The 23,341-nt window shown below is 40.4% G+C and overlaps 1 protein-coding gene across 1 annotated transcript; it reads right to left on the reverse strand.

The window, feature by feature from the left end:
• Positions 1–5,725: 5,725 nt before the first annotated feature.
• Positions 5,726–22,978, reverse strand: tacr3a (tachykinin receptor 3a; the record flags this gene model as incomplete). Its single annotated transcript, XM_080836501.1, has 5 exons — positions 5,726–6,020; positions 6,974–7,170; positions 17,672–17,822; positions 18,069–18,254; positions 22,611–22,978. 5 exons carry the CDS (start codon positions 22,976–22,978, stop codon positions 5,726–5,728), a joined length of 1,197 nt encoding a protein of 398 aa, XP_080692627.1.
• Positions 22,979–23,341: the final 363 nt, after the last annotated feature.

Consider the following 23,341-nt stretch of genomic DNA (forward strand, 5'->3'; position numbering starts at 1 on the left):
TCAGAGGCTTAAATAATCAATAACCGTAGCTGTGAGGGTGAGAGATCCTGCCAGCTTTCAGCACCTCTGGCCGTAGGCATCTGTATGCACTGGGGCGATGATGCATGCAGAATGAATCAAACCAAGCAGTGGAAATTGGATGTTAAAATGATTATTTTTATAGGCCAACACATCTGGAAGGATGCAGACAATACAACGGTTCAGCTGTGTTACACCACTGAGCTTAACAGGGAAGGGAACAGAACATCGATGACTACATCAACAGCAACTAATATGATTGGGGCCAGCTCAACAAACCTGTCAATGTTCCACAACACCAAAAGCCAAAGCAACAGTGATTTTGGCATCTGCCATCCACAACATTAGGCTTTTGTTTATAATTTTTTTCTAACAATCTGCAAAAATACATTGAGACTCAACGTAATCCACCAACGACAAACAATTTTAATATTTAAACACATTCTGGCATATCAATGTATTGTTTTGTAGCTACATAAATATTTGAAAGAAAAACGTATAAATCAGCTTATTCTGATATAAATATCACATAATTCCATCCTTTACTCTGGAAAATGCATTACATACACAAAGAGTCATCTTTTACCATAACTAGTTCTCTGCCCTTTTTTGACTGCTAGGATTTAAAGTTGTACTGAGAAGATAAAACAACAATGAATTGGACCCTGTTATATAAGGGGCACGCTTCACCAAAATGTATAAGAAAGCAAATTCTTATCACCACGTGAATCCTAATGCTGTTTTTATGGCTTGACAATGTTGAACAATACCCATGCACCAGCAGACTTTGCAGAAAAAGCACATGCAAATGGCAAAGACCACTGACTTAAGGCTGATTCATGCTTCATTACGTAAGCGTAAGCGCAAGCGCAAGGGGCCCCTTGCGCGCCCCTTTCGCGACTTCTTACGTCTTGCGTGCGTCGGCCCCTTTTTCTAGACTTGCGTCATTTCTTACGTAAGCCCTTAAGCGAGCCTCGCAGCCTGCATTCTATCAACGAATGATACGAGATGAGGTTACTAAAATATTCTGCATGTCTACTCAGTTTTACAGTGCTTCCCAAGTAAAGGTTTGAAAAGAACTTCAAGCTTCAGACTTTCTGTTAGGGAACCTGTTATCTATCTGCAGAGCAAATGTCAGGCTCATACAAAAACATTAACGTGAATTACTTGATGCTAATACCTAGCGCGGTGTCTATAGGATTTTCCATATACGTTAGCATTAAGCTAACGTATTTTCTACCACAGTAAAACATGCAATACTATGTGATTGTTTTTAGAAAACAAATGTTACGTGATGAGATTACTCAAATGTAGTCTGCATGTCTGCTCAGTTTAACAGTGCTACCCAAGCAAAGGTTTGAAAAGAACTTCAAGCTTCAGACTTTCTGTTAGGGAAACAGCTTTCTATCTGCCAAGCAAATGGCAGGCTCATGACAACACGCGCAACCTTTGGGAGCATGAACTGCACTGAGTAAATTTTGCGCAACCGTTAACCCCCAACACTGTAGCAAGCAGCCGCCTTTATGCTGCTGTCACTTAACAAAGAACATGACATCCCATATGTTATCCTCACACATGTCCAAAATGGCCTTTACACCTCATCTCATTATACTTTTTCTAATCACATGGCAACTGATATCCATTGCTATTCTCGAAATCTACCACGACCATAGAAGGAACATTGCAGACTGTTTGTACCAATAGTCTGGGTGAGATAATCCCAAATGCTTACAACATTGAGAGACTAGGAGTAGATGGTTCATTCTCCTTTGACCTTGTCACCTCATGTGTTTTATGCTCTCACTCATTGTCTTTCATGTTTGCTGAAGTGTGAAATTAAGTCGGAACGATTCTTAAAGAGAACAAAACACTGTCACCACTGGTTAAGAGTGAACAAGCAGGATCAGCATGCTTTACCCCACGAATGACCAATGGCTGTTGATGCATTTAAGCCAAGCTCATTGATTTATCGGGTTCTGGCACACATCCAGATGATGCATCAGGCCCTCCCATTAACAGCAGTAGAAAGCAGTAGTGACAAGCTAACCAAGGCCACTGTTACCCAGGGCAGACCTTCTGTTATGAAAGCTGAAGGGCAGTCCATGACACCCAGAGCTGAATCTTGAGGTCTGTTCCCTAGGGGGCAACGGAGATTACTGGTCTGTTCACCAGGAGGTGGGGAAGCCATTTTAAGTGCTGCGAGAGATTCTTTTTACCCCTTGGTGTGTGCAGTGATCAGTGTGATGAATCGGAATAATTGCTGTTGTCAGCAGGTTGGTAAAAAGTCAATGTCTCCTATATTGGCCTAGAGAGAACCAGTGGAAAGTTCATCTGGGTGGTAGGCACAAATCTTTCGTTGGTACGTGTGATCTAATTAAAGCCTCCGCATAGACACACAGTGGTCACGGCCGGTTGTGTTCCTTATCAACAGTGGTGTTTATTTCAGAATACCCTTTTTGCCTGTAATAAAGCCAGTTACATACTTGGGTGCTTTGCCAGTCAGGCCCCATTCCAAATGACAAATATGTAACAGTAAGACCTCACTTTGCCTTTTTTTTAATCCTCAATGCGGTAACCCTCCACTGTCCCATGCATGCTTGGATAAGGAAAGGAAGGATGATGGTTACGCATGTGGTGTGTTAAGCATAAAACATGCAAAGCACAGATCATGCTTACCAGGAGTGGTAGAGGTAAGTAATCAAAGCAGTAGGCTGACTATTAATGGTGACGGCCTGCCTGTTACAAGGTCCAAGCAGGGAGACTCAGACACTCAGAAGGAGAAGGGCCAGTAGGACTGAGCTGGAGAGGAGATGTGGAGATGTGGGTCCATATACTACTGGATGAGTCAGCAATGCATACAATGGAGAAAAACAAATCAAATCAATTTCCCAAAACATCTGGAATGCATTGCTAGCAGAGACAAGGAAAGTCTACCACTCGATGGTCTGCATTTGCATTTGAAAGGTAAGAGGATAAATGGCAGTGTGAGTGGTTCGGAGCAACAAAACTGGCCAGTGTTCCTTTTCAAAGGACCCTTGGAAGTACTGAAACAAGCAAAGGAAAAAAAATACTTCTGGCAAAAACAGAATATGAAATGAATGCCAACGAGTTCCAAACTGGTGCCTTTTTCATATCTGAAGTCAGAAGCTATATTCGGAACATCCACTCACTCACTTGCTCACTCACCCACCACATAGAAAAATCTATTAAGTTCAATATGTAGGGAATCAGGCGTTAGAACAAAAGGACGTACAGACACTACATTCAAAAAAGGTTCCGTATTGGTAATTTACCAACATGTTAACGCTAATTTGGCAACAGGACTGCTTACCTTTGGTAAAATTAATAAAGTGCCATTACATGGCAACAATTGTGATATTTAGCTAAAATGCCATATATAGTTGCCATGCTATTCATAGCGTGTGTGGGTATTCCATATTGCACTATATAGTAAATATAATTTACAGTTCAGAATTCGATCAGCACTACAAAATGGCTGATTTACAGTATAGTGGACTGTAGAGGGAGTGGATGCTCCGGACGTAGCTAGAAAGTCATTTTAAGGTGCTATATGTAGTTCAAAACATTCAGAAATTAACTAAAAACAGCAACATAATGTGAGGCCCAGACTACTAAAGTTAGCATGCTAATCGGCTAGAGCCGCTCCTGCCTCTCTCATAAGACCACTTGGTACCTTAAGAGGCACTACTGAGTTATTATAGTGAAAACAGCTAGAAAAGGCAAGAGTGCCGTGACAGGCACAAGCCCACACTGTCAGAAAGGGTGTTTTTAATTGCTAAAATACCATTTCAGACTCTAAAATTATGACAGTCAAAGTGTTTATGAACTTGGAGAGAAATGGAGTGTTTAATTTTTTAAACTACAGTGCCTCAATCCATTTTCAGAGTACCGGATAAAATTACGCACGTACCTTAGCAAGAATGGCTATCATGTATCAACAAGTAGCTCAGTAGCAAGCTCATCGGCTTACATTAATGGTTACACTAACAGCTAGCTCAAAAGCTCAAATGCTTTAATGAAGACCAACAGGGGTCTGTTTGTCTTGATTAAGTTAATGTTATTCATAATAACATTAATGGTAACTTAGGTATCTTTCAGTCACATAAATGTTTTCATGATACATGTAGCTTTCAGCCTCCTCCACCTTGGCCAGACCTTTTGTTTACTCCTCCGAAGAGAGAGGAGGTAGGGGTACACAAACGTAGTTATACACTATCCCCAATCTGCTGGGGAGAATTTAGCTCACTAGCCGACAGATAGTCAATCTTACATATAGCCCCTCTAATGGTATGCCAGCTAAAGCAGTCAGCATTACAAAAGCAGTCTCCAGTCAACATCACTACAGATGGGAGTAGGCTACAGTGCAGGGGTATGTGTACATTATTTATCAAATGTGACAATCCTGGCCAGGGTACAAGGACAGGGATTGTTCAGACGACTGGGGCTATAGTTTGCTGAGAAAAAACACAATTTTTAATGTTTTTTTTTTTTTTTTTTATGGAAACATCTAATTAATGTAGCAATGGACAAGGCTTTCTAGTGCTCATCAGCAATGCCACTGAGAAAGACTGGGGAAAAATGTTCATTTTGAGAGATTATATTTTTTTCTGCCCAGACAATGTCAATTAAAACTGCATGCAAGAGGGCATCCTGCAGGGAGCTTGAAAGGAAATACGTAATTCCTCAGACTGTAAGCTTTTCAGAAGCACAGGGTTTCTGGTAGCTCTGATTGAAGGACACTCTGTAATCAACAAGGCCCATTTTTAGGTCATCTCTACAAATATTAACTAAAGGGTAATATTCACTGGTTAAATCCAGTTTAATGGTGCTGATTAATACCTTTTTGGTGGAGGACAGGCTAATGGAGTGTACGCCATTCAGAACTCCTTAAATGGTTTAAACCAAATGATAAATGTTTCTTGCTTGAAGTGAGTTACCATTAGGCCTTGATCCTGATTGGTGCAAATAAAACCCACTGTATTATTGTATTGGTCATAATTTGCACACTGCCAGTGATACTTCCTGTTTGCAAAGACAATATACAGAATGTTACAAGACTAAATCAGCACACAATGCACATAAACCTATACACCTCTCTATACATATACCTCTATATCTCGATATATATATTTAGGCCTCCTCTTTGGTACGTTAAGAAATTATTTTTGACAGGGGTAAATTAGCTTGTGTTGTTTATGGTTTGGTTTGCTGCAATAACTTGGTAAACAAACAACTTAGCTGACAACAGCTCGGTCACTAACCGGCTGCTGACTTGGTAGCTTAATGATAATAACATTGGACTAGGTCCTCAATGACATTGACATTGTATGTGGCTAATACTCAGGGCATAAAAAAGGAGCATTAAAAAATAAAAAACATAGACAAGAATTGGATGACCATGACAAGGTAGGTCATTCAAAATAGGCCACCTTAAGCTGTTATGAACACATTATACAGTGATATACACCAAACAACCTTTTATGATGATATACTCTGTCCATATCTGAAAATTGTGATATAATTATATAGCCATAGTGCCCAGTGCAACAATCATAGGAATGAACTTGGCTTGAACATCTGTAAGGAACAAACAATACTCTTGTGATACAAAGCTTTTTTCGGACACCCACCCTTATACGAATGACTAGTGGTGACCCAAGTGAAAGTGATCTGTGCACCACTCTCCTTACGAAAACTCCTCCTGTTGGGCAGTGTGAGCTGTGCAAGGCACTGCCCGTCCCACTGCGTTACCCCCAGTGCAGCCGTTGAGGTGACGAGAGGACGGGGCTCCCTTGCGTCCGGCCTGCTTCGCCTCGCCGGACTCGCACACCACCGACATGCTGGTCTCCATCCGGGAGAGCGTGTACATGCTGCTCTGGCGGGTGGGGTGCAGGCGGGTGGCCTGCAGCTCCAGCTCGTCATAGCTGGACACGCGCACAAACGGGCACCAGCTGAAGGCCCGCTTGAAGCCAGCGCGGAATCTGTGCGGTGAGAGAAGCAGATTATTCCATCTCACAAGGAGAGGCTAGAGGCTGTAAAAATATATATTCATTTACAGCAATTTATGTATGTAAATTCTCTCTATTTATCCTATTCAGTCACACACACACTGAACTAATCCCCAATGAAAAAGAGCTAAACTGAAAGAATCCCTGCTGGTCAGAAATAATGACCTTAAACCCTGTCACACTCTGGTGTTCACACATTACTTGTGTCAAGTGTGTACACATGGCCCTAGAAGCTGTACATGTTCCAGATCCAGTCCTATTTCTGTCTTTTTTAGAGCCTTCAGGTACACATAAAGTGAAATTGTCCTATTAACAACCCACAGGGGATTCTTTCGCTTTAGACACCACACTGACTGGTCTGGTTGCTACAACATTAACAACATTCTTGGATGATGCATGAGCGGTCCACTTTACTTTGAAAACATTGATGCATTTAAATGTATTTTTGAGAGATTGCAGAGAACCAGGTGATAACCTTGTTCTCGTATGAGTTGCGTGGATGTATATGTGTATAGGTGTGTTGTGTATACTGTAAGATAGGGAACCCAAATGAACTAGTCAAATGTTGGTAAAACAGACGTCTAACAATGGTTGTATTCTACCAAGGTTACAGCCATAATGTTTTGCATGAAACTCAAACATTGCATACCCGTCATACTGTAATCAAGCTAAGGTATTTTGCGACCTGAGGCTAGGCCGAGCGACATGTGAAAAAGCCTAGCTTTACTGGTGCACCAAGTAATATGTACTCAACACTGACTCAAGGCTGGGGAGACTTCTAAATACACTTCTGAAAGAGGCATCTGTGTCACATCTGGTCGAGTGCAGGAGTGCATGTCTACTGACTGATGGGATTCATCTGCCATCTAGGGATCATGTGCCACCCACAACACTTGAAACAAATAGTAGGTGCATTTGAGCCATACCTGCTGTTAAGGCAGCAGTATATGATGGGGTTGTACATGGTGGAACTCATAGCGAGCCACAAAACTGACAGGTAGACCTGTTGGATGTACTTCCACTGATTGATTGGCCTGTAGAGGCCAGAAACCAGGAAGTAGATGTGATACGGCAACCAGCAGATGGCAAATGTCACCACCACAATGATCATCATCTTCACCACCTGGATCCAGACAAGAGGGAAAAAAGATGGGAAGAAAGAGGTTAAATAAAGGTAAAAGGTTAGAGAGGGAGATAGATTCAGCCGAATCAGATGACACAGATTGAAAAGTAGCAACAGGTGGACCAAACTTCGGTCCAATGCAAACATGTGTACAGAACCAAAACTAGGTTTCACTGCAAACATGTGGACAGAACCTAAACTGGGCTTCAATGCAAACATTTGTACAGAGCCAAACTAGGTTTCACTCCAAACATGTGGAGACGTGCTCTGGTGCCGCTGTCTCTCACACAGAATCCAATCCACACCAAATCAATCCACAACCCACCCTTCCACACTCTGCTTCAGCTGTTTTTTACTCGAACACTTCAGATCTAATCACACACGGTTGTGTCTGTTACTCGAAGTAGCTTTGTCGCGGAACTTCTGAATGATCTCCACACTTCTGCCACTCTTCCACAGCACAGTAATGAAGATAACTGCGTGTACTTATCTTTCTCTCTATCCCTCTCTCTTTCTCTATCTACCTCTTTTGGTCCCCTCTATGAATGCCCATGAAGGTCAATTGTGTTCTGATGAGTCCTCTCTTTCTTAGTTTGAGTATCCTCAGAGATGATGGAAAACATAGAATTTAAACAAACATTGTGTGTACAACACATTTCTGTGCTTGGAAGCTTATAAGAATGAATGCTAAACGGACCAGATATAATGGTGTTGTTCAGCTTGTGAAAATGAATTCTTCTTTTCAGTAGCTATCACTAGGCAGTGTAGAAGACCAGATGTGATGAGTGCGTAACTATAGACAACCTGTTCAAATTGGAGCTGGTGAGCTCCACCTTCATAAGGTATTGAACAGGTTTAGAAATCCTAAATGAATGATACCTGCTAATTATTCTCATCCACATTTACATCAAGTTCCCCAGGGTGGTCCTTGGGCGGACATAAATGATATATGTCTATGTGTCTCAGGCCCTGTGAGGCCAATGGCTAAAAAGGTATTAATTACTGCCGAAGAGGGATGGGCAGAGCCTCACTAGTGACTGCATCATCTTCAGATTCCAGAAGATGCATGCAATTCACCTAAAAACATACTTACAGTATGTTGATCGTTATTGTAAATGCATATTTTAGCATGTCATTATACACCTATAGAACACCTATATTATGGTTCTGGTTCTGTTCTAATGCATTTGTTTAAAACACACCCTGTATCTACAGAAATTGAACTCTTCTTTGAGTTATTCATTCCATGCATTGCTCATCACATGTATGAATGCAGGTTCATGATGCTATGTGCTGAAGAGATTAGAGGGTAAGTCATGGAAATCACAGCAGATTTGCACTCTTATGTCTGTCAAAATAAAATGTCCTGTATAACCGATTCACAAAAAAAAAAACATGTTCTGTGTTACCATTGCAATGAAAACTGACACATAAAGGTGAGAAGGTAGGGCTAGACTGGCTCTATGCTTGCACGTCACGCTCAGCTCTACCCTACCACACTGGCATCTCTCTACCCTCCCCCCACTTCTGAGCTCACTGGGTAAATATGGAAGCTGACTGAATGGATGATTCCCTGCATACAGACAAGAAGGGGAAGAAGGAAAAGAGCAAGAAAAAGGGAGTGAGATAGAAAGATAGAGAGAATAGACCATAAAGCGAAAAACAGAAGGAGAAGATAGAAGTGGACTGAACAAAAAACCCTCTTTTATTTCCTCTTATCTCCCCAACTCCTCTTTTGTTATTGTAGTAGGAAAGGCTGTGCCTTGCAATGAAGGATATAGATCTTCTCTTTGTGGCAAGGGCTGTGTGGAGAGCAGGTGTGATGTCAACGAAAAAGTGAAAAGAAAACTGACAGCATTCAAAGCTTTCCCAGCTAAAACCTATTTCCCATTTCTTTTGTCCAAGGGGTTGTATGGGCAGATCCAAAGTAATTTGGCTCAAGAGCTTTGAGACAATAACTGCATGCAAATCCACAAAACCCACAAGGACACAGAAATATCAACACAACTAGAGAGCAAACCTCCTGGTAGACATGGTTCTCCATATTACCACATCTTATTATGATTTTTACATGTATAAAAAACATTGTTCTGCTTATACATTAATCATAGTGTAATGGACCATGCTAATGATCATGCCTTGTTTTTATTATTTTTACTCAATTATTTTCTTTAGGTTCATACACAAAACTAATTAATTATTAATTTCCTATAGATATGCAATGTCAAGTGGAGCCCCTTTCAGCTTGGTGAATGACATAGCAATACAAATTTTATAAAAATAAATAGTTTTTACATTTTGTAAATGAAAAAATGTAATTCAAATAACTGAGAATCATTTCTTGTTTTAAAAAAATATATATACAGTATATATGAACATTTTATAATTTCACAACACCTGATTCTGACCACATTTTAATCTTTAGCTCCAGTGATTAGTCTCTCATTAATGTGCTTTAATGAAATGGCTTCTGAGATCCAACACGGACAAAAGAATCTCTGCTTCTTCAACAGAAGGGGTGAGTGACAAAGGCCAGTCTAAAACAGACCACCTCTGTTTGCCTGGAAACAATTCACAGGAGGCCATTAATGTTGTCAAGGACAAAGAACACATCCTCTGCTGCCCAGAGCAGGAACGATGAAGGCAGTCTGGCCAAGTCTGTAAGTCTTCGCCACATGTTGAGAGGCATAGCATGTTGTTTACTTCTCTTTCTCTCTCTCTCTCTCTCTCTCTCTCTCTCTCTCTCTCTCTCTCTCTGCTGACCTGGTTTGTTTGATGGTTACATCAATAATGCAGAATATATTAATGGCATACAATCTGGATAAATTGTGGACAGCCTTTAGCAATGCTGTAAAAAGGATTTCCTAAGTTTGGCTTTGTTGACAGTTCAAAGGTAGTTGATTGAGGGCTGGTTGAGCGTTATTTGGGTATTTGTGCACAGTTTGATAAATATTTTTTAATCTATACTCCAAATAAAAAAAAACAGTTTAAGAAAAAACAGCATTGCTGTCACATGAATAAATATTTAGCCAAATGTTTGATTGTGACAAGACACAGGAGGGTGAAGCTTTCTGGTAGGTAACAGATTCCAGAGGGACTGAACTCCATATATAGTAGATCAGTGCTCACTCTCAAGGGTGGAAGTTCGTGTCCTTAAGTGAAGTAAACACAGTTGATCGTTCCTGACATCACACATTTGTGTGCCAGCCGTCAACTGCTCTTTGCCATGCAATGTGTGTGTCTGGGCCTCAGAGTGGAGTTGGCTCTGGGATACGCCTGATGCCATAACCCTTGATATTTACTGGCCGAGGGATGTGGCCAGACATGGCAAGTGTTGCATACATCAAATCCAATGGCTGAAATACAAACACCAAACTGAGTCATATAATGGGCCATCTTCCTGTAGACTATTATGATCCGCTGTTGAAATGCATTAACCACTTTATTATAAAAGAACACTGACTGACAATCAGATGGATCGTGAAAAAAGAAAGCCATTGATGAGAGAAAAGTTTTAAGGCTCACTGCCCCCTCCTGGATTAAAGAATATAAGAACATATTTACAGAGAATATAAATCTCTCTCTCTCTCTCTCTCTCTCTCTCTCTCTCTCTCTCTTTCTCTCTGTCTCTCTCTTTCTCAAGCTTTTCAATTTCAGTACCTTCTTTTTCCCTTTTCCAATCAGCACAGGGGCCATGATTGCCTTAGCTGTGCCCAAAGACCTGCCTGAGAGCGGGTGTGCTCTGATGATTGTGATATCCAGAGAGCTGTGAGCACAGCTAGCTAAAGGCAGAACACCTTGTTCCCTGGTACGCTTAGCTTTCAAAAGCGCCACTGAGTTATCTTCAAATGTTAGGGTCTGCTTTTCAAATGCTAAGAGAATAGCTGAAAAGAACAGAATGAAATTCCTTAGGACCCAGAGAGGTTTTTTCCATCATAGAAGCCAAACCTCTGTGGTTGGTTGTCTTCTCCTAGTAGGACAAAAGAATAGTTCCTTCAGACATTCAAAGGAGAAGCTGTTCTAAGGCTTAATGTTAACCCCTTTGGACCCGAGGCTGCAACTGTGTGGCCGATTGTGGTGTCGGGAATTGCATTTGAAATTCCTAAAATAACACCCCCAGACACTTTGAATCTTCTACTTTTGAAAAGTCCACAGTGCCCAGAGCTGACACACACACACACACACACACACACACACACACACACACACACACACACACACACACACACACACAAAGGAGGTTGAGGTTTTCATGTATCTTATTCCAATCCTTTCAACACCTAGGAAATCACCCCCCACACACACACCTTATTTCCTGCATTTCAAAGAAAGGAGGGGGAAAAAACCTCTCCATGTCCAATCTTCTCCTGAATCCTAAGGGTTTCAGATGAAGATGACACTCACAGTGAGGTAAGAGGTGTGAGATCTGGTCATTACGGCAGGGTCTCGGTGACTGGTCATCACACGCTCCTGGAACACCTCCAGAGGACACTCCAACCGCACCCGCAGCCCTCACATCGGTGCTTAACGTGGGTTTAAGTGGCAATAGTGGCTTAGGCTAGGTAATCTCTCAAAATGGCGTGTGGGTTTTGCAACCCTGTTAACATCATACACCCCGTGGTAACATGAACCTAGTAAGGGCTGTAGAGGTTATTTAAATTAAGGTGAACCTAAACTTTCAACGAGAGGCTTTAAGTGGTAAGGTGCTACAAAACTGCCAACCATATGCTCAAAAATAGTCAGTTTCAGATTCACTAAAAGGTTTCTAGGAAAGATGCTTTTCATCAAATCCACAAACCCATCATGTGTTCAAAGAATGGAGGCTTAATGGACACAGAGCTGGCTGTGAATACACTGACATTTCTCTCCCATGCATTTTTCCTCTATCTCTGTGACCTTTCAAAAGGCTTAGCACATGAGCAAATACATCCCCTAGAAAAATGGAAGTTTTCCGGGAAGGAGAAGACGACGCTCTTGCACTAATTACCCCCTGCTCATGCGAGCGCGTGACGTAGAGGCCTGGTCTGCCCCTGCAGGGTGAACAGGATCAGTCAAGGTGAATGAGGCAGGAAGGCCGGCCGGCTGATCGAGTCTGGCACTGCCATTCCCCCCCGACCTAATGAGGTACATTAGTTCTACTGCTTAGGCCTCCTGACAGGCTGGGAGCGTTGACTTTGAAGAGAGGCACGGCTGAGCAGAAGGCATATTGGTTCTGCGTGGGGATATTAAAGTGTAATGGGCATCACTGTGTTTACACTCACTCAGGAGGTGTGTTTTCAGGCGAGAGGTGACACACTTTGGATAAAATCTGTTTTTGTAACACCCCCTGATAGGAAAGGGCTAAATGCATATTCATTGTTTTAATTATCTGCGCTGTGCTCAGGCCTGCATTTGAACTGGGGTGTCATGAGAGCAATTTGTTCCAGAGACAGAGGCTGAGATCTGGCTGATTAGAGCTTTTCTGCTCTGATGCTTAAATAGGCTAATGGAAATACGCTCTCTAGCACTGGATGAATGAAATAGAGAGCGCATGAGACTATGGTGGCTATTTGGTTCTTTAAGGACTAGATAGTGTATTAAGTGCCCCTGCTGAAGGTAAGGAAATCAGTGGTCTGTCAAATGGGGCTAGGTTCATAGTTGTTGTTAATTTTGTAACAATTTAAACTGGTTTAATTGGCCCGTATCAGCTAAACAGTTACTAGTTTATTTAAGATATTAGCTGCCTTAGGTGTTTGAACCACTATGCACTTAGAACAACACTATATATATATATATTAGTGCTGTCAGTTTAACGCGTTATTACCGGCGTTAACGTTTACCTTTGAAAGTTGTGTTGTGCAAAAAAAGCGAGCTTCACTGTTGTCTGAAAATGTCAACAGGCAGCTGGCTGAAAGCACAGAAATAGTAGGCTTACCTTTTATTGGTAGCCTAACTGTTATGGTTCATTGTTTTTGAAATAAGAGGCCTGACTTCTATGTTCACAGCAAACTTGAAAAAAAGAAAATATTAAGCCATGGTTTAACTGCACTACAGGCTGAGTCCTTCTTTATCTGAAATGTGCATTTTCTAATTTTATTTTTTACCGCCCTGTTTGGCAATGTTGTTTTTCAATAAAATAAAACATTGCATAAAGCAAGCCAATCCACTTTTTCATGTTGATAAGAGCATTAAAAAAAAAAAAATTGAAGGGACATTTAGAATAGATAAAAATGTGCGATTAATACATTTGCAATTAATCGCGATTCATTTTGAGTTAACTATGACAAAAATGTGGCAGCTATTAATCGTGATTAAATATTTTAATAGTTTGACAGCACTAATATATATATATATTATGGCATGCCGTTCAGGAAATTAACATTTGAATATATATATACAAAAGTCTGAATATATATACAAAAGTCTGAATATATATAAAAAACTCTGAATATATATACAAAAGTCTGAATATATATACAAAAGTCTGAATATATATATAAAAGTCTGAATATATATACAAAAGTCTGAATATATATACAAAACCAAGTCTGAATATATATACAAAACCAAGTCTGAATATATATACAAAACTCTGAACTGTGAAGCGTTCAATCCGTCTGTGTCCGCCATATTGGATTGAGCGCTTCCAATCAATGGTACCAAAATGTTTGTAATTACATATTTTCTGCTTCATGAAATACTGTTTTTCTGTTATATTGTAAAATTTAGACATTGATTTCTCACTAGAAATGCAATAATAACACGTTTATTTTACACCGTTTGACTTCACGAAGGATATGTTTTAGAGGCAAGCTCCCCATTGACTTGACTGGGGTCTCGTCAAAATCTTCGTAATTCCTTGTTTTCTGCTTCATGAAATACTGTTTTTCTGTTATATGGAAGGGTGACCATACGTCCTCTTTTTCGGACATGTCCTCTTTTTGAGACCTTAAAAATGCGTCCGGCAGGGATTCCCAAATCGTCCAGGATTTTGCCTCGTCGGGTGTTTCTGTTTCTTTTCTCTAAATCTTTCACAAAATGATTAGCCTGGATACCAGCCTGAACTCCGCCCACAACATTTTTGGTCTGGGAGATTCAGTCTGGAGTCAAGCTAGTTGGGAGAGATTTAACATTTCAGAAAAGTTGAGAAAGCAATCTAAACCAATCAAATTGTAAGGGCGGGCTTTATACGTTGATAGACAGATGACCAACCAAGGCTTGAGTTGATGCATCGAACAAAGATGGCGCCGTCTCGGGAGCTTAGTGGGACATATTTTATATGATTTAAGCTATCTAAACGACTTTTTTTATGTCTAAATTGACTCGGTTAGTTGTGTATGTTCAACACGAATGTTGCCAAGGATTTTAGGTCTTAACTGAAGCACTCTAGACCATTATTGATAGGTTATGCTAACGCGTAGACAAAAAAAACATTGAAACAAATGGTAGCTTCTAGCCTTGAGTGCTAATTAAGTAACGTGAGCAGGCATATCTCAACAGATATTGACAGCGCATTCATTTTAAAAGAGGAACAGAGAAACGCGATCAAGGCATTTGTCGATTGAAAAGATGTTTTTGCCGTCCTTCCTACGGGATCAGGTAAAAGTTTAATCTATCAGATGGTAATAATACTACGTTGCTCTGATTGGTTCTAGGTATCCAATTCAGCGAAGAGGAATTTTCTTTCCTGGTTCGTTGAAACACGCCCCATAATCACAGCCCAATGGTTCGGTCTCAGACTCATATTCTGACTAGAATTATGAGTATGACATTGTCAGGCTACAAAATGATGTGTCTGCTAAGTAATTGAGTGTAAGGGTCTTTCTGGAAACATACCCGCGATCAATGACTACTTGTTTTGCAATCCAGGAGTACCTTATGCTATATACCCTCGGAATGGCCAACCTATCTCGGTCATGGTGAATATTATTTTGTAGAAGGGAAACAGTCAGTAGCAATCTATAACACAATGATATGCTTATCCTTCATAAACTATGGAAACTATTAAAAAACTATTCAATTAAATGAATAATTTCTTATTTTCATTGGTATTGTTGACATATACAGATATGCAATGAGGATTGCTGGGTAATATTTTGTTGTCCAATGTCAAGTCTCTATTTGATCATGTGACGAGACGATACGATGTATCTCATTTAGAGGCAAAATCTAAACGTAAAAATGTCTAAATGAACGTGTTATTATTGCATTTTTAGCGAGAAATCAATGTTTAATTTAAGCCATATAACAGAAAAACAGTATTTCATGAAGCACAAAACAAGGAATTACGAAGATTTTGACGAGACCCCAGACAAGTCAATGGGGAGCTTGCCTCTAAAAATAGCCTTCGTGAAGTCAAACGGTGTAAAATAATCGTGCTATTATTGCATTTCTAGTGAGAAATCAATGTCTCAATTTTACAATATAACAGAAAAACAGTATTTCATGAAGCAGAAAATATGTAATTTCAAACATTTTGGTATCATTGATTTAATAGGAAGCGCTCAATCCAATATGGTGGACACAGACGGATTGAGCGCTTCAGAGTTCAGAGTTTTGTATATACAGCCGCGGAAAAAATTAAGAGACCACTTCAAAATTATCAGTTTCTCTGGTTTTACTATTTATTGGTATGTGTTAAAGTAAAATGTACATTTTTGTTTTATTCTATAACCTACTGGCAACATTCCTACCAAATTTCAAATAAAAATATTGTCATTTAGATCATTTATTTGCAGAAAAATGACAATTGGTCAAAATAGCAAAAAAGATGCAGTATCTTCAGATCTCGAATAATGCAAAGAAAACAAGCTCATATTGGTGCATGGTTGTATTGGCAATGCTGTGAGCTGGTAAATCTTAATCAAAGGGTTCCAGTTAGTTAGGCTTTTTTTATGCTGTTGTGTTGCACCAAGACATAATGTTGTCTAGATGTATGTGCCAAGCCACAATAACCAATCAATCAATTGAATGCTGTTTATTTGCCTTCAACAAACTTGCTTTTACTGTAAGAACTTTGAAGAATCGCAACTAACTGTATTATAATAGACTGCCTGGTTAGAAATACATTTTCATCAGGAGTAATTTTTATCAATTTCTATTACGTAAGCAGAGAAGAGTTGAAAACATATACAGTGGATTTTTCATTACATTTTAGTAAAAGAGCAACATAACAATCTGACGAATGGACCAAAAATCATGTTAGATTTGTTGTTGGACCAGATTACATTGAAATAACTTAGTTGCTTATTGACCTCCAGGCAAACTAAACTTAAATTATCTTTAAAATCACAAGTAATTTAATAATAGTGTTAAGTTTACTTCATCTTTAAAGTAACCCTTAATTGCTCTTACCCATTGAACATAATCATTCCAATGACTTGTTTGTGACAGATGCTGTGCTTTTGCATGGCCACACAATCAATCCCCATAGATGGACCCGAAGGGCTGTTTAACAATTATCTGAAATCTAATAGATCTGAAGAGGCCTAAATAGGTTTTAAGTGATTGAACTGACATGCTTTGATGTATCTATCCTTTCCAGCAATCTGCTGAATTTGAATGATAATGTCAACTTAATTACCAGGGCTCTTAGCCAAAGCACCTCTAAATACACCTATGCATAATTCATTTGAATTCCATATTTCCATTAGAAATATTTAGATCCCATGACACTGCTCATATTCATGCTCTACTAATGTTACCTTGGCAGACATACTGGCCTTGTCGAAAACCCTGATTCTTTACAACATTATTACATAACACCTGTGGGTATATTTTATGCTATTTAAGGCTGATCACTATATTCTATCAATTCTTCTCTAGGACATTGTGAAGTGATTAAAAAGACAAGGTTTACAACAATAACATTATATAAGCAGGTTTTTCTACAATGAAAAATAGAAACATCAATATGCCCACACACTCACACAGACACACACCTGCGTGCCCTACAGTGCCTTGAAGGCTCCTTGGCCCATATTCCCCAGAGAGGTTCTGTTTAGTGCCTGTCCCTGGTTTGTCATGCGACTGGCCCACTTCCCCAGCCCACCCTTACTGAAGAGGTGGAGGTGCGCCCTCTCCATTTCCCAGACCAGACGTTAAAGTTTCTGGGTCACTGCAGTCACTGTCCTAGCCCGAGGCATTCACCAGCTACATGGCACTCACATAAACTACTGGAAAAGAGCACACCACGCACCATTGCAAGGGGCTGGTCTGTCTCTTATATATTTGTATTCCCCTCTAGAGAAAAAAAAACACTTCATTGTGTTGTCGCTAGAGACTGAGGCATCAGCAACATAAAATGCCACCTGACAGATTGATGTGTCTATCTGGTTAACTGGGTAATTTTCACTGACATCCAGAATGCCTTTTTTCTAGTGAGTATCAGCAATCAGTGCAAGGCAAAAACATCGCTCCAGGCATGATTGGAGTAAGAGACTGAATGAATACAGACAGAGATACACAGCTGATTATAAAGGTGAAATAGTAACCTTTCCTAGTAAAAGCCACTGGTTCTTACCTTCCTCTTGGCTCGGAGCTGGCCATGATAGTTGTCTGAGGTGTCCCCCGGAATCTCTCCCCCCCACAAGGTCACACCGACTACAGTGTAGGTGATTGCCATTACCCCCAGGGGCAAAATATACACCAGCACAGTGACAATGATATGGTACCTGTGACATAATAATAAGAAAAACACTCAAAACCTAGCAATTCAGTTGTGTAATAAAATTAGGAAATTATTAAATCTTTCTTTTTTTTCCAAATAGTAATTTCAAACCATTGGTGAATTATGAGGAAGCAGTTGGACTCAGCTAAAATTATCTACATTTTGGTAACAGCTAAATATTGGGTTCAGGTTAAACTCTAGTTTATTGGAAGCAGACAATAGAGAAAGTTTGACATAAAAGATGTCTGACATGACGGCATCAGAGCGACGAGGCCAGGCGGTGTAGCAGACGGTCCTCTTGGGCACCACCTTAATAGTAGAGTAGAAGCAGAGAGGGAAAGCCAGCACCACCGCCAGCACCCAGATGCAAACTATCACCCCTCTGGTGGCTTTGGCAGATAGCCGCGGCTTCAGAGGATGGATGATAGCCATGTATCTGCACAGCACCGGAAACAAGCATAGATACATCAAGGTCAGAGGTCAGAGCCAGCAGGCATGGGAAAACATGAGATGTCATCCTACATTGAGAAAGGCAAATGATACGCGGGTTATCTGTCAGTGCTGAGATGTGTTTCGAAGGCATTCAGAGGCACGGATTCCCACCCCTTTATGTTTTCAGGCATAAATGTTAATTTGGGTCTCTGTAGTCACTTTGTATGCATAATGCCGGTTGAATGTGGTTACATTTGACACTTTTTTTTTTTTTTTAACACAAGCCTAGGAGTGGCTCTTATGATCTGCTTTACCACAGGCGTAAACACAAAGAAAGTGCCTCAGTCAGCTTAGCCGATGCTTCCTCACAAACAATGCCACCTTAATGAGGGGCTTTTCTGAATGCACATCACAACTGCCACCATTCATCAACATAATTTATTACTGTGCGCACAGGCTGGCTGGCTGGCTGGCTGCACAACACACCAGTGCCTTCTCACTCAGAGTGCTGTAAGAGTGGCTTTACACGAGGCTTGGCTGCGGGGCATGATGTCTTATTTAGGTCCAGCGCCTCATTGGGGCGACCTCTTAGAAGAGGAATCTGAAGGAGGTGACAGACGGGGCAAACATTTGAACAAGGAGCCACATACTGGCACATGCATGCACACACACAGACACACACAAATGCAAATACATACATACACACACACACACACACACACAAACAGAGAGAGAGAGAGGGAGAGAGAGAGAGAGAGAGAGAGAGAAAGAAAGAAAGAGAGAGAGAGCTGTGTAAAATAAATGTAAATGCATGTTACGCAGCAGGACCAAGAAATGAAAAACACAGAGGGAAGTAATCAAGCAGGTTTCTCACAGAGCCTTTTATCTTTAGACCTTATGATGTATTGAGGCTGCTGATACTCAACATGAGAAGCGTCTGAAGACATTCACCCATCAAAATGTTGAGCTGCTGTTCGTACACTCATCAAAGACAGAGATATACACACACACATACTGGTTCAAAATCTCAATGCAAAACGAGGCAAATTCCTGTTATCTTATGTAATACCAATGTGTTTTTGTCACAGCCTTGCATTCATGGTGAGTTAGAAATAAGGTGATATTCACATTTGTTTCAAATGCATGTCATTTCATGTCATGTCTAAAATTCTAATTCAATACAAAATTCTGCTGCTATTGAATAAAATGAGAATGTGAATTTCTCATCTAGTTGGGTGGACATTTGTTCTGTCAATCTCATGGTTTAGGAGATCCTTACCATCATAATCTGATTTGATTCCACCCCAATACAATTGAACTAAATAGACGGTTCTACAGATTCAGTTGCAGAGGAGTAACATTGAGGAGGAAGCCACAGTGCAGTGGTAGCGTCTGCACCACCATCTTATGCGTTTGTATTAATAACAGCAGATGTCATATTTGAAATTGGTGGACTCCAAACAACACGAGCATGCATCAAAGAAAGAATATGTGCTGGTCTCTTTCTATGCATGTAAATACAATTTAATGTGAAATGTGTTGATGGCACTGATTTTCTCCTAAAAATAAACAAATATGCCAGTAATATAGTAAAACACGATAAAATCACGTGATTCAGGAAATAATTATCATGTTCATACAAGGACACAATGGTGAGCAGCCATTTGATGTGGTAGCCTAATGGCTGCTTTCAAGACAAACTCTGAGAGGTTATTGGGGTCCATTCAAATGCATTTTAAAATCCAGATCCAGGACTGTTTATTTGTGATATTTCCATAATAGTGTGTAGAGACTGTAGACCATCAATTTAAAGACAATGCTACCAAATCAGAACATTTCATTAAAAACACTAGAATAATTTTGCAAGGTGGCAAATCAATATGCATAGACTGAGCTACAGCCTTGAAGAAAGCAGTGGACCCCAGTGGCTAAAAAATATCTAACCGGTCGTTCTGGACTTTGACGTCATGCTACATAAATATGCAAGATTTGAATGCTAGGCAGGTCATAAAATGTTTTCCCTTCTTTTTTGAATTAGACCCCCATTAGCAAACATGTTACCCACACTACACTGCATAGGATAGTATGGCACAGGTTTTAGGCTAGGCAATACCTAGTCTTATGGCGTCAGATAGTATTTGTGCACTTCATAATGACAGTGCATGTGTAAAATGAACGCATCTAAGACCAAGACAAGACTGGTGTTTCTTTGGAATGTACAAGAGCAGAAGGTTTTACGCATTCCATTCTGTATGCAGTGCTACTCAAATACATTTCTAATATTTTCACCCAGAATATGAACCTGGATGTCACTGAACAAATTCAGAAAAGGACATGTTCTTCCCCACACTAAAGTGGCTTTACTCCATACAGCAGATAGGATGAATAACTAGGGGAGCAACCGTGAAGCGTGAATCGTTAACAAAAGTGACATCAAGCTCTCCCTGAGGTCAAATATTTAATCTACTCCAAATGCAAACAAAATGATTGCAAAAATGCTAATGTAAACATGTTAATTCAATTCCCTCTGCCCTGTTGTCATGGTTGTCGCTGCAACTTTGATCGGTCAGCTCATGTCACCTCACTTAATTGCCCATGGCTTACAATTTCAACTTAAAAGCCAAATGCAATACACCCTGACAAGATGACAAGGTGACCTGTTGGAGACTGTAGCCTATCATCTTTGATATTCACAGTGCTCACGGCTACAGGTGTCTAGTGTGCATCTCATTTACCCAAGGTAATAATTGAATTCTCTCTATGTGTCATTTGATGATGTTTCCTGGATATGGAGCATTTTTGTCCATGGAGCTGTAAGATATATCCGAGGCAACCAAACCTTACACTGAAGTAATCCCATATTTTCATATTGCTTTATGCTAATGTAGACCACTGTATGAAGCAACTGACTGGTAAATATTTTGAGCAACGTGGCATCTACATGAAGACCAACCTCAGGTCATAGATGTTAGGGATAAACCCATTCTAAGCTACGTAGATACTGCAAGTGGTTACTGCATCATTTTGCTTTTTCACTTGCACACACTGACAACTTCCCTCCCATTGTAACAAAGGACAGAAAACCAGGTTGCATGCAGTGAGTTATGCCGCTCTTAAGGACATTAAGGCTATTCTTGTCTCACTGCTGCAGAAAGGAGAGATTGGACCTGTTTATGGCTCTCTCTTTCTCTCTCTGTGTCTGAGAGAGAGAGAGAGAGATTACATTGAAGGACTGAGCAGTGTTACAGAGTAATAAACCTTCAATGAGCTTTGCACATCCTCATTTTAGTTGTCATCCATTGGGCAGCACTTCTACTATGGCAAAGTGACTCTGAACATGGTTTTATTAGGCTTATTACAATCACGCCTGTTTAGAGTGCCGTGATATGTTTCAAGGCCAAATCTGGGAATCTTTTACAATAAAATCAACATTTGTAGGCATGAATCTGAAATGAAACAGGCGTCGGTGGAAAGCTCCCCTGGGCATAAAGTAATTTCCTCATTACAATCAAATTTCTGTAAGCGGAGCATTTCAGAACAGCGCACCAGATAGGATGCAAGATGGCTGTTGAGATGTAAATGAGGGAGAATAGGCAGCACCGAGGGGTCTTGGGACCAGTCGAATCTGTGGGAGTAAGGCACTAGAACCCCTGGAGATTTTATAAATAACTTATTAGAGCTTGAAAAAAGGCAAAATGGTGCAGCCACTAAGCAAATACATTTGGTTAGGATTTAATTAGTGCTTCTGGCACAGTGGGACAGAATGATAAAGTGGCTATGTGAGCTAGTCCCCCCAACACACACACACACACACTCACAGCTCCCCTACCTCAGCACCACACTTGTTGTTCCTCTCCTATAAATGTGTCACAGGTGTCTGATTTTACTGGGAGTTTAACATTTTTTCAGGAGTTTACCTTAAACCTGCTTATGTATTCATACCACTTGACTAATTTTGTATACCCACGTCTATTTCAGTATGTAATGTATCCACATTCAGTAGCAATATAACGATGTTGGCTCTGAATATAACTGCTGAAACTATCCAATCACATAGGGGGAATACACATTAACACACTCTAACATACTCCAAAGGTGGTTAACACATGCAACTAAAATGTATATAATTGGACATTGTAGTATCAAAGCCTGTATTTCAAGGCACAGCACTGCGTCGAAAAACATTGTTTTTATTGTGCAATTACATCATTACCTCCCCGTCGTTAACTTCGATGAAAATAGCAATTACCAACCACTGGTTTATATAGTTCGTCTGACCTGATTTTTTTCTGATCTTGCAAGCATTCAATATAACGATAGCCGAACATAAAGGCGTGTGTGAACATTAACTGACTCATACCTGTCAACAGCTATTGCAGTCATAGAGTAGATGCTTGCGAAAACAGAGGTGACCGGGAAAAAGTTGTGGAATTTGCAGTATGATTCCCCAAAGTACCAATCATTATGCGTTGCGTATACAAAATTGATAAGAGTATTGAATCCTGCCATAGATGCGTCAGAAAATGCCAAATTGAGCAAAAAGTAATTTGTGACTGTGCGCATTCTCTTGTGGGCCAGTATTATCCAGATCACAATCAGGTTTCCAAAGACCGCCACAGCCAGAATGGTGCTGTATGCCACCGACCAGAGCGCGACGCGCCATGGTGGCTGGACAAATTTGTTCGTTAAGTTCCCGGTGAAGTTAGTTCCATTCGATGCCGTTGCCATTCCAAACTGAATTCCGAGGTATTCTAAAGGAAATATTTACAACTTGAGAGCGTTAAAATCACGCGCGCTTCAGTACGGTCACTGAGAAGAGATCCGCTTCACTGCGCACCGGACCGTTCCGATGCTTAAAAAAAAAAACCTCGATGAAAAAAAAACAGAGATCGGTCTGCTGAAATATACCTGCTTGATTACGTCATTACTTGTTGAATTCAATTCCTTAATGCAAAATTTCAAAATAGAGAACTTTCTGGATAACTAGTCTGTCTGTGTCTGCGACCCTCCTGTTGCACTCAGTCACAGTGCAGATTGATTCTGTGACAAATCCAGTGGTGACGTGCTTATCGTGAGTCAAGGAGCAGTCGA

This window comes from Sprattus sprattus (assembly GCF_963457725.1).
Source record: "Sprattus sprattus genome assembly, chromosome: 4".
NCBI classification, from domain to species: domain Eukaryota; kingdom Metazoa; phylum Chordata; class Actinopteri; order Clupeiformes; family Clupeidae; genus Sprattus; species Sprattus sprattus.